General features: G+C 33.6%; 3 protein-coding genes across 3 annotated transcripts in view; 2 read left to right on the forward strand and 1 right to left on the reverse strand.

The window, feature by feature from the left end:
* Nucleotides 1-887: 887 nt before the first annotated feature.
* Nucleotides 888-1523, reverse strand: LOC110018787 (40S ribosomal protein S25-4-like). Its single transcript, XM_020716223.1, has 3 exons — nt 1395-1523; nt 1230-1304; nt 888-1067 (listed from the first exon to the last, which is right to left on the reverse strand). Exons 1-3 carry the CDS (start codon nt 1395-1397, stop codon nt 888-890), a joined length of 258 nt encoding a protein of 85 aa, XP_020571882.1. The 5' UTR covers nt 1398-1523.
* Nucleotides 1524-2043: 520 nt separating this feature from the next.
* LOC110018875 (signal recognition particle 14 kDa protein) lies at nt 2044-11946 on the forward strand. Its single transcript, XM_020716340.1, has 4 exons — nt 2044-2126; nt 4759-4852; nt 4962-5071; nt 11669-11946. The coding sequence occupies exons 1-4, from the start codon at nt 2124-2126 to the stop codon at nt 11834-11836; spliced, it is 375 nt and encodes a 124-aa protein (XP_020571999.1). The 5' UTR covers nt 2044-2123; the 3' UTR covers nt 11837-11946.
* Nucleotides 11947-13758: 1812 nt separating this feature from the next.
* The window catches only part of LOC110018944, a 4201-nt gene continuing 3726 nt past the window's right edge, over nt 13759-14233 (forward strand). The window contains exon 1 of the mRNA XM_020716424.1: nt 13759-14046. Within this exon, the coding sequence (XP_020572083.1) occupies nt 13796-14046 (251 nt within the window). The 5' untranslated portion in view covers nt 13759-13795. The remainder of the gene's footprint in view (nt 14047-14233) is intronic.

The raw sequence follows: 14233 nt of genomic DNA on the forward strand, positions 1-14233 counted from the left end.
CACACATTGTGCAAGTATCGATGCAGACAAGCTAGACATTATGAGATATTTCAAAAAACAAAAATATATTACTTCTTTTCACTTTCTTACTATCTATGCCATGAAAGAAGGTTTGATAAACTTCAATTTTTGAATCCCTACAACACAATCCAGCCTTAGCAATGCATTCAGACATGTTCAGGATTTTTAAAATGTATCTTCACTATTTTATAAACTATCTAACTTATACAACATATCATGAATCGACACGAAATACACTTGCTTCAAAAAACTAAAAGCAACATTTAGATACATGCCGCCCAATTCTTATGTATTTACATTTGTAACACCTAAAATTTGCTTTTTTTACATTTATACAACCCAAATCTTTCATGTAGCATAAGAAATACCATAATTTTAAGTTTTTTAAAGAGTGAAATACACATTCTCATGCATAAATAAGGCGGTATGTATGTATATGTTAAAGTTTAGGTAATATAAATGTAAATGCATAAGAATTGAGTGGATTGTACGTAAATATTCCGAAATATTGCTAGAAAAAATTCACATTGCAGTAAAATAAACCTTGTAAATCTACAAAAATTTCACATATGTGCATAGCTACAATACCTATCTGTTGATACATATTTCAACTCTACAATAAAATTTAAACCTCACATGTTAGGCATAGAGAAAAAATTCTCAAATTTCAACCATGGCTTGCGAAATCTTCCTAAACAGATAAAACATAATACTGTAACAGATCCCTTCTCTCCAGAATCTCATCATCTACTAAAACTCAAAAAATTTCACTGATATGCAACATAATTATCAAGCTTGGACAGCAAAATCTACGGCCGGGTAAAACCTAATTACTGTTAAAAAAATAAGCAAATTTGCTATAAACCTTACAGAGAATGAAAAACAAGTAGAAAATTCGATGAAGACCATACCCTCAATCTATCGGATAATACGGATGGTGTAATCATCTTATACTTGGGAACTTCTGTAAGCATCTTATCATAGCTTGCTTGATCAAACAGAACAGCATTATTCACCTTCTCCTTTTGCTTTCCCTTGCTCCACTTCTGCACGCCCAAAAATAACAAATCACAACACGAACGGAAGATTTAAAATTAAAAAATAATATTTGCAGTTTGTTGGATATGGAAACTGGATCGCTGCGATAAACAAAATCCAAGCCAAAAAAAAAAAAAAGAGCAACACGGATGAAGGAAAGAATAACCAACCTTCTTCTTCTGCTTTCCTCCACCAGACTTCGCCGGCTTGGAGGCCGGAGGCGGAGCCTTCTCCTTCTTTGGCGCCTGGATGCGAAAAAACGTGAAATAGATCAAAATCTACAAAATAACGCTGCGGATTTTAAACATGACCGAGGAATAATTCATGTAGTATACCATTTCTTCTTTGAGACAACACAACAAGAGGGCTGGATCTCAGGAAGGACGGCAGCTCTTCTGCAACGAGGCGCGAGCGGCGTCTAATATAGCTGCTAGGGTTTTTCGGAGGAACGGAGGATTGACATAAATACCACTCTAACACTTAGTATTTACAAAAAAATCACCTAAACTAAATGCCACTCTCTATATTCTATATATTATATGTTTTTACATGATATAAAAAATTTATGCGGCATTAATTTTAAAAGTTAATATAATTATTTAAAATTAATATTTATCGTATATCATTTCTTCTTTGAGATAACGAGAGGGCTGGATCTCAAGAAGGACGGCAGCTCTTCTATAACGAGCGCGAGCGATCTACCAAAAGCTGCTAGGGTTTTTCGGAATGGAGGATTGACATAAATACCACTCAACATTTGAGTATTTACAAAAAAAAACACCTAAACTAAATGCGACTATATAATTGATTATAATTATAATTGATAAATATTAATTTTAAATATATATATTAACTTTTAAAATTAATGCCGCTTAAATTTTTTTATATAACGTAAAAATATATAATATATAGAATATAGAGAGTCGCAATTAATTTAGGTGCTTTTTTTTTTTGTAAATACAAAGTATTGAGTGGTATTTACGTTTAGACGCCGCTGGCGCCATCGTTATCGAAGGGCTGCCGTCCTTCCTGAGATCCAGCCCTCTCGTTGTCTCGAAGAAGAAATGGTATACTACATGAATTATTCCTCGGTCATGTTTAAAATCCGCAGCGTTATTTTGTAGATTTTGATCTATTTCACGTTTCGTTCCAACCCTAGTAGCTCATGTTCGATTCTAAGCGCAATTTCACGTTCGATTCTAGTGGCTCATGCTCGATTCTAGTAGCTCATTTCACGTTTCGTTCCAACCCGAGATCCAACCCTATTAGCACATTGTTTACTCATGTTTCTTTTGTATAATGAATTTTAGAAGTTATGATATCATGCATGATGCATCCCATCCATTACTCTTTTTTACTTTGAAGCTTAACTATTGTCTTATGGTCTTCTTCTTTTGTGCTATCAAATTATTGCTTAGAATGATTGTTGCTTATAATTATTCCGTTTTATTCTGTTGTTAGATCTGCTAATTCTCATCATGCATAAGCTCTCATTTTTAGGCCGTGGAAAAAGAAATTGGATGCGAGCTCCTAGAAACCTTTTGTAAACCTATGATTTTAGACCATTCAAATATCTAATTACTCAAATTGGTTCTCCAATTATTTTTTGTTAACTTGCCTTCTCCCCTTTTGGAATGCCATACGGGCCCCAATAATTTGTACCAAGATCTCTAACGTATCATGATTAGAAGTTGTTCTAAAATAATGCATAATAGAGTGAACATTTATTATATTATTGGAATAAGTGGAGGGGTAATTCCACCTTCCCCAATACCTTGGATAAAAGGCTAATCATTATGATGATGATTTAATCTCGAACATATTAATGTTGCTGTTGGAACATGATTTTGCTTGTTGAATTATCATTTTGGATTTTTGTAGATCACACCAAACTTGAAGTTGACCAGAAAATGTGTAGAGAGAGAAAATAGAGTGAAGAGTTTTATTAGGACTCAATCGGAGTAGAAGGATGGAGACAGACAAAAAGAATATATCCAAAAGAGCGAAGGAGAGTGGAAATATAGGAGATGGGAAGAAGAGAGTGAGGCCAAGTAGGAGAGGCATCACTTGAGCCGAAAACAAATGAGTATCTACTTGAACTGCCAAATCTACATAGTTAAATGTGATATGAATGTATATTTTATAACCGTATTCCTGTTTTTCACGTAAACATTGATACAATAAAATCCTAGAATCAATAGAATCCAGTCAACAGTGTAGAACTTGGTCGGGTTGATTGGACAATATTGCATGGGGATCCAAGCATTCCCATGACTGCAAATACTTATTAGAGATTTCATATGCGAGCTATTATCTGTTGGACATGAGATGCTTATTTATATTTTCACAGAATCTTTAAGGCATATAGTGAGCACGAGTTTCCATTTTTTACGTAACTGCTTGAATTTTACATCTTCCATCTTATTCTAGGTGATGTGTACCTATTTCCTCTTCCAAAGGTGCTACATGTCAGGGTTGCAACTTCTTTACTTTTTTTTCGAGCTTAAAGCATCCACTTTAGGCCAGTGAACTAGATATCAAACTTCTTATGTGCTAAGAAAACAAAGGAGAAGAAAGTAGTAAGGTTTTTTATCTCATTAAGTAAGCTCTAGCTAATGATTAGTTGTTAATTATGATGATTTTGCGGCTAATGATGGGGCTTAGGACTTTGATTATCTCGGAGGATTGGAATAACTGCAATTGATAATAGTAGGATTTGCCCATTATTACAGCGGGTTGAACTGATATAGGTTCTTTTGAGTTCAACAAACTTATCATGGTTGGATTTTGATCTGAATTTGATGCGTTTTCTATCATCTTTTAGGATGTATGAATGAGTCTTTTTTTACTTATTTTGGAAGCAGTTTCTTTGTTTCTAAAAATTGATTATTTAGATTTTATGAGTGCTGAATTATTTGGAATTGCTTGACATTTCACAATTTGTATTTTCTTTATATCTATTCATTAAGAAATTAAAAAATGGTATATTCTTTTTTGCAGTCTTCTCTTTTTTCTCCTCCCTCGATGTCATTCATTCCTCTCTCTCAATTTTTTTATTTTTCATCTCATTACCCTTGTTTTTTTACTAGTGATAAAAAAAGACTAGAGTTTACACCATGAACATTCAATGCCTAAATTCTTCTACCTTTTAGCTCCTCCATTGAGATCCACACTCAACATTTATCATTTACAAAACTTCCAAACTTTCATACTAATCTTATTTTTACAGCTATCATTGGAGATAAAATCATCTCTACTATTGACGATGGATACCTAAGATGTCTTATAAAGTTTAAAGAAACGTCTTTTGTATTTCTCTATATATTGTAGAGCAATTATGCCCAAATTTGCTTGGTAAATAATAACGCCGTAGGTACATTGATGCCAAATTTTATTGTTTTGGCTACCTGCTATTTCATAACTACTAGTAAATCACAATTTACTTTGTTACAGGAATATTGGTTCCCCTTGCTAATACTTTTTGTGATGCAAAACTTCATTTAGAACTTCTGAGTACTTTTATTATGTGTTTTCATGTTTGAACGGCAAAGTAGACCTACATGGAGGCATGGAAAGTGATTTCTACATTGACAGTTTGAGTTAATAAAATTTGGGTTAAAACGTAAAAATGTATCATAACTGTTGAGTTGTGTAACTTTCGAGGATTCTTTTTTTTTTTTGTTATTATTATTATTCCAGGTTCTTTTGCAACCAGACCCTTTTCTTAATGAGCTGACCAACATGTATGAGAGAACCAAAGAGAAGGGCTCTGTTTGGGTTACTTTTAAAAGATGTACGTCTTGATTCTTTCCTTCTTCATTCAGCAGAAAAATCATTTTGTTTATTTTGTAAGCACCTTTGTTTCATGTGAAAACTAATATCTTAATGCTTCATTGTTTAAGCATCCATGAAACCCAAGGCCAAGAGGAAGAAGTTGGAGTCTGCTGGTGAAGTCATTGAATATAGGTGTCTTGTCCGTGCCACTGATGCAAAGAAAACCATCTCCACTTCGGTACTGTTCTTCCATTTATTATGTGCAAATAATTAGTATTCCTAGCATGTTCTGAACTTTATGTATATCATTACAACTGATTGCTTATGCTTTCACAGGATGCTCAAGGATTTTTTATGCACTGGAGAAAGTGTTATTTTTCATGTTTTCTTGTTCAACTTGAATTATCTCTTAGATATTGAAGCTTTCATTCTAATATCGCTGTAATTCGATCTTACAAATTACATGAACAAATTCTTTGTATTTGAGCAACGATATTACATGACACAATTGCTCACAGTTCTGCTAAATAAGGTTTAGAACAATCCGAAAATGTCAGATTTGGTGAAAATAGTGGGTTTGCAGATCTGTGTGATTTATAATTTATATTTTGATTCTTGTAATCGTTCTTTACTTATCATTATTGGTATTTGGCATGCATGCATGTTTGTTTTTAGCTGTATGTTTTACTTGCTTCGCCCCTTATATATTTATGTGCTTTGTACAAAGATTATGCATGCTTGCATGGATGAATGCAATATTTATGTATGCATGATGGATGGATGGATTGCATAGACATTGGAAGATCACGAAGTAGTGAAAGTGTTTCTTATGTTTAAATTTTGTAATTTGGTTTAATGGGTTTCCTCCTATTATTAGCATAAAATTTTGTATTTAGTTTGTTTGCATTATGATTTTATCATGTATAGCATTTAACTTGAAACTACGCCATGTGAAAGGGATGTGATATGATCATGAGTTAAAAATAAATTAAAGGATAAGATTTAATAGTATTAGATTAATTGAAAGGCCAGGATTCAGTATTAGGAGAATATCACGCCAGATCTCAGGTAGTAGTTTAGATTGTTACTCTTATTTCTCATATTTGTACTTAATCTTTTTCTTTATTTGTTTTTATCTAATGTTTTTTTTTTTTTCAACAAATTTATTCTTAGCTCTGGCATTTATTCTTAGCTCTGGCTAGAGTATTTTAAATGTTTGAATGACAAAATTGGTGCTTTTGCCATTAGGCTGCTTAATTAATTAAAGCAGACTTTCATATGGCTTGGCTTGACTATAAATGGGCTGTGAGTCGAGTTTGATGAGTTAATAAGCTAAGTTTGAGTTAGCCCTAGCTCAACCCATTAGCTCATGAGCCGAGTCATTTAAAAATTATTATGATAAAATACTTTTGCAATTTTTTACAATTTAATGGTTTAAATATAAGTTATTAAAATATTTTTTGTCTCATTTTGAATTCTTGTCAATTCATCTCTAATTTATTATTTTTTTTATCATTATCTTATGATCGATATTTGAATTTAGGCTCTGTTTGGGGCAGTTGTAGCTTCTCAGCTTTTCAACTGCAGCTGCGCTGCCCCAGGAAGCTGCTGCAAGGAAGCAGCTGTGGGGAAGCTGATTGTCTGTTTGGTGCAGCTGTGTCAAACCAGCTGTCCGACAGCTGTTTGTGGAAAAAAGACCATACTGCCCATGTTTAGTAGAACTGTTGAAAAAAAGAGTATAACAATCATAATTTTGGAACTTCAGTAAGGCCCAGAAGTGTTTAGAACTTCTGTTTAGGAATAAAAACACATATGCAACACAATTTTATATATTTACATATCTAACACATAAACTTTAAAGTTTTACGAATATTTACATATTACTTTAGAGGTCTAATGAAAGAATTGGGTCGCATAATAAAATGCAATAGTAAACAACAGATAAATATTACATTAAAAATATGGTATTGTTTCGGATATTTCAAAAAAAGATGAAAGTAAAGATTACATTAATTAAAACAAAGAAGAGTAGATTGAGCACAATTTTTATGTATTTACATATCTTCAAATGAAGATGCTGAAGAAATGATAGGCACTTCCAACGATGGAAACACATAAACCTTGTCATTCATTTTGTAGAGCTCACACCCTTGTCTCATAGCATGGTTGTCTACGGATTGCCTGAGGAGTAAGAAGCTCCTGACAAGTCCATCCTCGATGCCTCGCCCATTCAAAAAAATAATAAATTGATATTCTAAATATTTTTCTCCTTTTTCCCAAATAATTATTCACAGCAAGTAGAATTAATAGCAACAGAGATGCTTAAAATTTCATTTATAATAAAGAGAAGCTCTTGAAGTAAAGGAGATACGAGAGGTAAAAGCTTTAGCATCCCCAGAAGGAAACACAATAATAGCAGCATCAACAATATCTTCTTCTACAAACTCTGCTCTTATTTTCATAGCAAATTGGTGCATTTTCTCTTAATCAAGCCTCGTAGGCCACATGTTTTAGGAAGATTTACATACATACCATCTTGCCAATCAGCATAGAGTAAGGACAACTGCATACATAACACTTAAACATTGCTACTTACAAAAACTAGCACTGCAATGAATAGATTTAACCATAGGAAATATCATAGGAAATATGGTATTTAAAAACAATGTAATGAGTAGATTACCTAGAATCAAAGGACAACTGCATCACATAATTTTTACAAAGTATATGCCACCATACTACGTAATTTTAGGAAGATTTACATACATACCATTTTGCCCATCAACATAAATTAAGGACAACTGCATACATAACACTTTAACCATAGGAAATATCATAGGAAATATGGTATTTAAAAACACATGTAATGAATCCATTACCCACAATGTGAAAGACTCCCGGATCTGGAAGGAGATGCTGACGATGGCTAAGGAGACTGAAAATTTGATGACTTGGTAGTAGGGACATGATAATGTCAATTTTTGGTATGAAGACTGGATTGGGCAAGGGGCTTTGGCTGATCGGTATGATGGCCTATGGACATTACTCTCAAAGTGGCTGACTGTTGGAATGTGAATGGCTGGGATGGTTACAAGCTGCAACATTTGGTTGGGGAACAGGATGCTGCTTTCATTGCCAAGATTTCTATTATCCAGCAGGGTTTGGATAAGCCTAGAATCAAAGGACCTTTTGGGAAGTCTACTTCATAAATCTTGTTGATTCCCTTATTAAGGGAATCATAGGAAATATGATCATGACCTGCGTACCACTTAATTCTTATGTATCCACTTAGGAGATCGATAAATTTTAGGAAGATTTACATACATACCATTTAATTCTTATGTATCCACATATCTAACACCTAAACTTTAATTTTTACAAAGTATATGCCACCATACTACTTAATTTTAGGAAAATATACATACATACCATCTTGCCCATCAGCATAAAGTAAGGACAACTGCATCACACAAATAAAAAAGAGCTCAAAACAACTACTCAGACAACTGCACTTTTCCCATACCACTGAAACATCTGCAGCAATTTTATAAAAGAGAGGAACAGCAATTTTATAAAAGAGATGCAGCAATTTTATAAAAGAGAGGAAGCATAAATGTGATGCATGTAAATCTTAAGAAGTGGTATGGGAAAAGTGCTAAATTCAAGCTAAATTAGGCAATGATGGTATGTATGTAAATCAAAAAAATTCAATCATTTTCATGATGGATGCAATAATACTGAATCAACCCAATGCATTTGTATACCTTTCAAAAATTCCAAAACATGTGTTCTGCAAATAGGCTGCCTTGCATAACTTTATTTGAGAAAGTGGTAATAAAAAGTATTCAAGTGCATGAGGGAAAAGAAACTCCAATTATTTTTGAGCTGCATTTTGATGATAGAAAATGATGTAAATTAGCATTAATAAAAAAGTTTACATTATCACTGAAATCCAAACACTCCACCTGCATTCATAACAAGGAAATATGTACGTGTTAAAAGATGCAATGAAGAAACCTGCTTTGTTTAGTTATGTTGTGCTATGTTGTGTGCAAGAAGAAAACTTCTGCATCAGAAAATAAAGCCAACATTCAACTGGAATGGCAAATTACGAAGGAAGATTCTTCCATGACAACAATATTTGAGAAAGCATTTCATTCAACTCATTGAAACAAATGACATAGCAACCAGATCAGGGCTGACAAAACAACTAACAGCAAACAACAGAAGCAGAAAATAACAGGGAACCAAAACTAGGATACATAAGGCATGTAAAAATATAAGAATTCTGTGCTAAGTATGTAAATGCCCAATACTTGCTCAATTATGTTTTCAATTCCTGCAACGACATCAAATAAAAACTTCTTTCCTCTTTACTTGCTTAAATTTTAGTAAACCAGCAAGAACAATCAATCTAAAAGAAAATGAAAATGCATACAAGTTGTAAACTCAAAAACACAATTGATGTTAATCAAAAGAAATGCAAAGGATGCTCTTACGAAAAGAACACTTCAATCTCTGTTTCCACATGCCAGATTACTTACTAGAGAAAAGCAAAATAAAAAAGAATTTGATACATCAATAATTTTACTTTCATTTTTATCTCATTCAGAGCCACAACCTTTGATATCTTGTGGAAATCGGGGTATTGGGAGAATAATGGAAACCTAAAGATACAACCACAAACTTCAATTTAAGGGTTACTGGTAGAATAACAGAGATAGCTTGTGAAAAAAATAATGGAGGTCGCTTACTGGGAGAATAATGGAGGCCGCTTCTGAGCATGAAGGCATGATCAGCGAGGTTCTTGGCAGCCATACCGAGCTCACGTAGATCTGAATTAATGAGATCGCTGCTGATTTGATCCGTTTTCATTGCTAGATACTCTAATTTTCCCATTCTTACTCGCAAGAGAGAACAGACTCGAAGAAGAAGAAAGATCTTGATTTACCGACTCTTTGAATGCTGGCACGTGTTTCCAATCGGCAGAGGAAGCTCGCACTCGGCAGGGCAGGTGAAGGCGGGATCGAATGGAGGAAGGGTAGGGGAGTAAAAAGTTGGAGCGATACTAGAGCAATATCGCGGACCGCAGGGTCTCACCCGTGGCCGCCTTTTCCCTCAGATTCGCGGCCGCCGCGAGTGGAACGCCGCGCCAAACGATCCTATTCTGCGGCCTCCCGCCGCACCGCGCCGAAAACAAAACCCTTAATCTTCTTGTCTATTTCATAATCAATGTGTCTGCTCAAACTTGCTTAATTGAGCTTAAGTTTAATCTTGAACCTTAATTAATTAATTGACCTTAAGCTCAAGTGGAGGGTGACTCAAGCTCAACTCAACTCATTTACATTCATATTTGCCATTTGTATTATGCATACCTTTTTCCAATCCCTCATAAAATGTGTGCCTTAGAAGTTTTGATGCCCCGAATAACTTGGTCTGTAGATTACTTGTATTTAACTGTGGATGCCATATAAAAGTTGAGCTGAATACGATTATGGTTAGGCCTATTGGACCAAACATCAAACTCACTTGTAATTGGTACAATAAGTTTTTTTTTTTTTTTTGGGGGGGGGGGGGGGGGGGGGGTTGTGTTGGCAAAAAAGGGCGGGCGGGGGCCCCCCCGCCGGGAGACTTGTTCAACTTTTTCAAGTTTACGAGAAAGAGTACTGGCAAGTATCTATTGTTCAACTTATGCAAGTAGCTTAATTCTGCACTAGTTTGATAATCCCAATTTTTAACCATCAAAAGTCATTGGTATAACTTGAGCGTGCCAGAAATTTGAATGTTAAGATGGATGCTTGATCGAATGAAAAGATTAAATTATAGATTAATTATATTCAAGCAATGATTGGAATGTCATCTATTAAATTAAAATCATTGAAAATAAAAAGTGGTTTGAATATGTGAAATGAAGAGTAAAATGCATCCATTAGATTTAGCAACTGAGGATTAAGAAGAAGGGTAGACCTAAGGTTTATATTGGTAGGTTTAACTTAACACCTTAGGCACTATTTAGCAAAACTGAACTGAAAATGAGTAATCATAAACCTTTCTTTAATATTTGGGACAAAGCTAATGATGATGATGAATGTTACATTTAAAAAACATGTTTGAAAAGAGAAGCTAAAGAGCCGCAGTAATGGATTTAAGTGTTTACTAGGGTTAAAATGATTTCTCTTGTGCTAGCAAGCTCTAGTAACGCATGGAGAAGAACAATGATGAAGGGGTAATTTAGACTTTTAGGGAGCAATAAAACTTATGATAGGGAAAGGTTCATGGAAAGCATGGCCAAAATATCAGGCACTATTTAGCAAAACTGAACTGAAAATGAGTAATCATAGACCTTTCTTTAATATTTGGGACAAAGCTAATGATGATGATGAATGTTTCATTTAAAAAACATGTTTGAAAAGAGAAGCTAAAGAGCCGCAGTAATGGATTTAAGTGTTTACTAGGATTAAAATGATTTCTCTTGTGCTAGCAAGCTCTAGTAATGCATGGAGAAGAATAATGATGAAGGGGTAATTTAGACTTTTAGGGAGCAATAAAACCTATGATAGGGAAAGGTTCATGGAAAGCATGGCCAAAATATCAGGCTGCATATACATATGAAATTATCAAAGATTTGTGAAGGGGCTTCAATAAGTTGTGACTATTGTAATCCTTTACTTCGTGCTTGTACTCAACTCATTACTCGAGCTCTACTGTAATCCTTTACTTCGTGCTTGTACTCAACTAATTACTCGAGCTCGAGCCTAGCCTACATTGAATCGCAAACTTGATTTATGCATCATTCTCTTTACTTGAATGTTGAACTTCTAAATTTTTCTTTCAGCTCGCCGCAAAAGATTACCTTCGTTTCCAAGCGTCATATGCAACTGTTCTGAAAGCACACATGAATGCTTTAAAGAAAAGGGAAAGGAAAGACAAAAAGAAGAGTGCTGAAGGAGAGAAGAAAGCAGCAGCAGATCAGAACAAACCTACCTCTAAGCCCAATCCATGAAGCACATAGGGCCAAGCAGGTTGGTAAAATGCTGTCAGGACAAAGTACTATATATTTTCAGAGTTGTTTTCTCTCTTCTTTATTTCAGCAGTGTTTCTTTCTTGTTTGTCCAATACAACAGCGGCACAAAACTCCATGTTTTGTTGTTTTTTTTTTGACATTTTTACATAATAATCATCCAGAACTTTAAATATAGCGGATTGCCCCCTCAAACTCACAACACACCTTGTTGTAATACTTTTAAGTTTGTGGGAGATTTTGCAATTATTGAAATTATTATATTATAATATTAATGTTATCATATATACAACATTTATCGGAAGTTTATAGCATTTATAAATAAAGATTTTTTTTTTCATTATTGAAAATATTATATTTTACCATATTTTCCTTATTGTTATTCTTTTTTTTGTCCTTTTTAGCTCGACATATTTACAGGAACATTAATCAAATAAAGATGTAAATTTTCAGTATGGTTTCTAACAAGCTTTTCTCAATGTGCATTGCATGATTAAGCGACATTTTGACTAGCTCAAAAGCTCATGTTTCGCGAAAATTATTATGTATGACTGACTGCACGTTTGAACGGTGCCCTGAATATAGTAATATTGTTGTGAATTGTACAATGACTCGTCTGACCATCGTCCGGATATACAGTTGCTGCACCTAACCCTATACAAAAGCTAACTAAAAAATAAGAAAAGAAAGAGAAGATGACTACGAAAGAGGGAAACTAACATTGACGACGAAATTGTATGGTGCCGAGAACAATTTGTCAAGCTGGAGGACATCAACATAGCCTAAAATGAATTCCACCTTCTTCTTCTCCACAAGAAACATGTATTGGTGCTTAATCATCTGCAATTAAAATATCTTTTTTGAAATTGTAGAATATGACATCTTTATATGATTGGACTTTTAAACTCTTGTGCAACGTCTATATAAAAGCAACAAAAACAAAGCATAGAAATGGAATATCCTCAAATAGATATTTTAAACTTAAATAAGTGTGCATGATAATATTAATATAATAATATATATAATAATTTCAATAATTCAAACATCCTCACCAACTCACAGTGCTACAACAAGGTGAGCTGAGTGTTTGCATGAGAAATTAAGAGATTCAAAGTGAGCATTTTCATTAGAAGCTAAGCAGTCGTCCGTCAATATATATATATAAATAAAAATAGGATTTATGTTACATACAACAATTCCTATATATTCACATATCTAATATTTAGTAATTCAATATTTAGATTTATATCAATAAAATGTTAAAAACATATTTCACTTTTAAAAAATTAGTAATAGTGATATTTTTGATTTGATATTAAAAGTTTGGTGGTATTTCATGTAAATTTTAAAATCTATTTGTTAGATTTATAAATATATAAGAGTTGTGTGATATTTATGTAAATGCTCCCTAAATACAGAATTTATTAGTGAAATGAAAAGGAAGAATTAAAATGAGGAGCACTTTTATAATAATGGAGTTGATGCTACAATATAATTTTTTTAGGCCAAATAAATGTTATAAGAAACTATTAAATAAGATTTCTTTCATATAACCGTATGATTTCAATGATTGCAGCGAGATTAAACATCTTTTAAAAATAATTTTATATATTTATATTCTATTTTTTAATTATAATTTTAATTGATTATAAATTTTTGTATCCTCGTAGATAATTAAATTATTTTAAAAAATTATTCATCAATTATATATGTAATTATTTCGAGCTAAAAGAGTCGAACACGAACAAACAAATCTTAATTGGTGTTCGACTAATTGCACAAAAAAAATTATTTATGTAATTTAACGAGCCTAAAAGGAATTCCTTGCTCTATTAATATCCCTAAAAGTAAAAAATTATTGGGATATTTTTTATCCTTTCGCCTAGTTACCAAACTATCCCTAACTCATCTCTAGAAAAAATTACAAGCTACAGGGGTTTTATGGGAAAGTTCGTTTGCGTGGCTGTTGCTATAAATACTGGTTCTGTGGCAGAGCTAACCTGCCTTAGCTTAGTCCTCTTCACCTGCTGTTTATCAGGAAGACAGGAACTATTAGTATTCGATCTGGTGGGCTATTGCATGGCAGCAGCCAGTTCCAATGGGCGAGCGATAGCAGGAAGCTTCGGGAAGAGACTTACAAACCAGCTCTGGGCCGCGAAACAATGCGATTCTGCTATGCTTCTGATCTCTAGGTATGATTCCTTTCGATATCGATCCCTCTGTCGAGGGGTGATTCCCATCTTTTTTTTTTTCCCGAATTTTTTCTTGAATCTTTTTTCGATTGTAGTAGTTTATGTGTTTAGGGATTTTTGGGAGCATTCGCAGCTCCATCGAGTTCGTATCGATGAATCTGTGTTTCTTGCCGAAACCCCAACCGCT

The sequence above is a fragment of the Phalaenopsis equestris genome, unplaced genomic scaffold (genome assembly GCF_001263595.1).
Source record: "Phalaenopsis equestris unplaced genomic scaffold, ASM126359v1 Scaffold000036, whole genome shotgun sequence".
Lineage (NCBI taxonomy): Eukaryota > Viridiplantae > Streptophyta > Magnoliopsida > Asparagales > Orchidaceae > Phalaenopsis > Phalaenopsis equestris.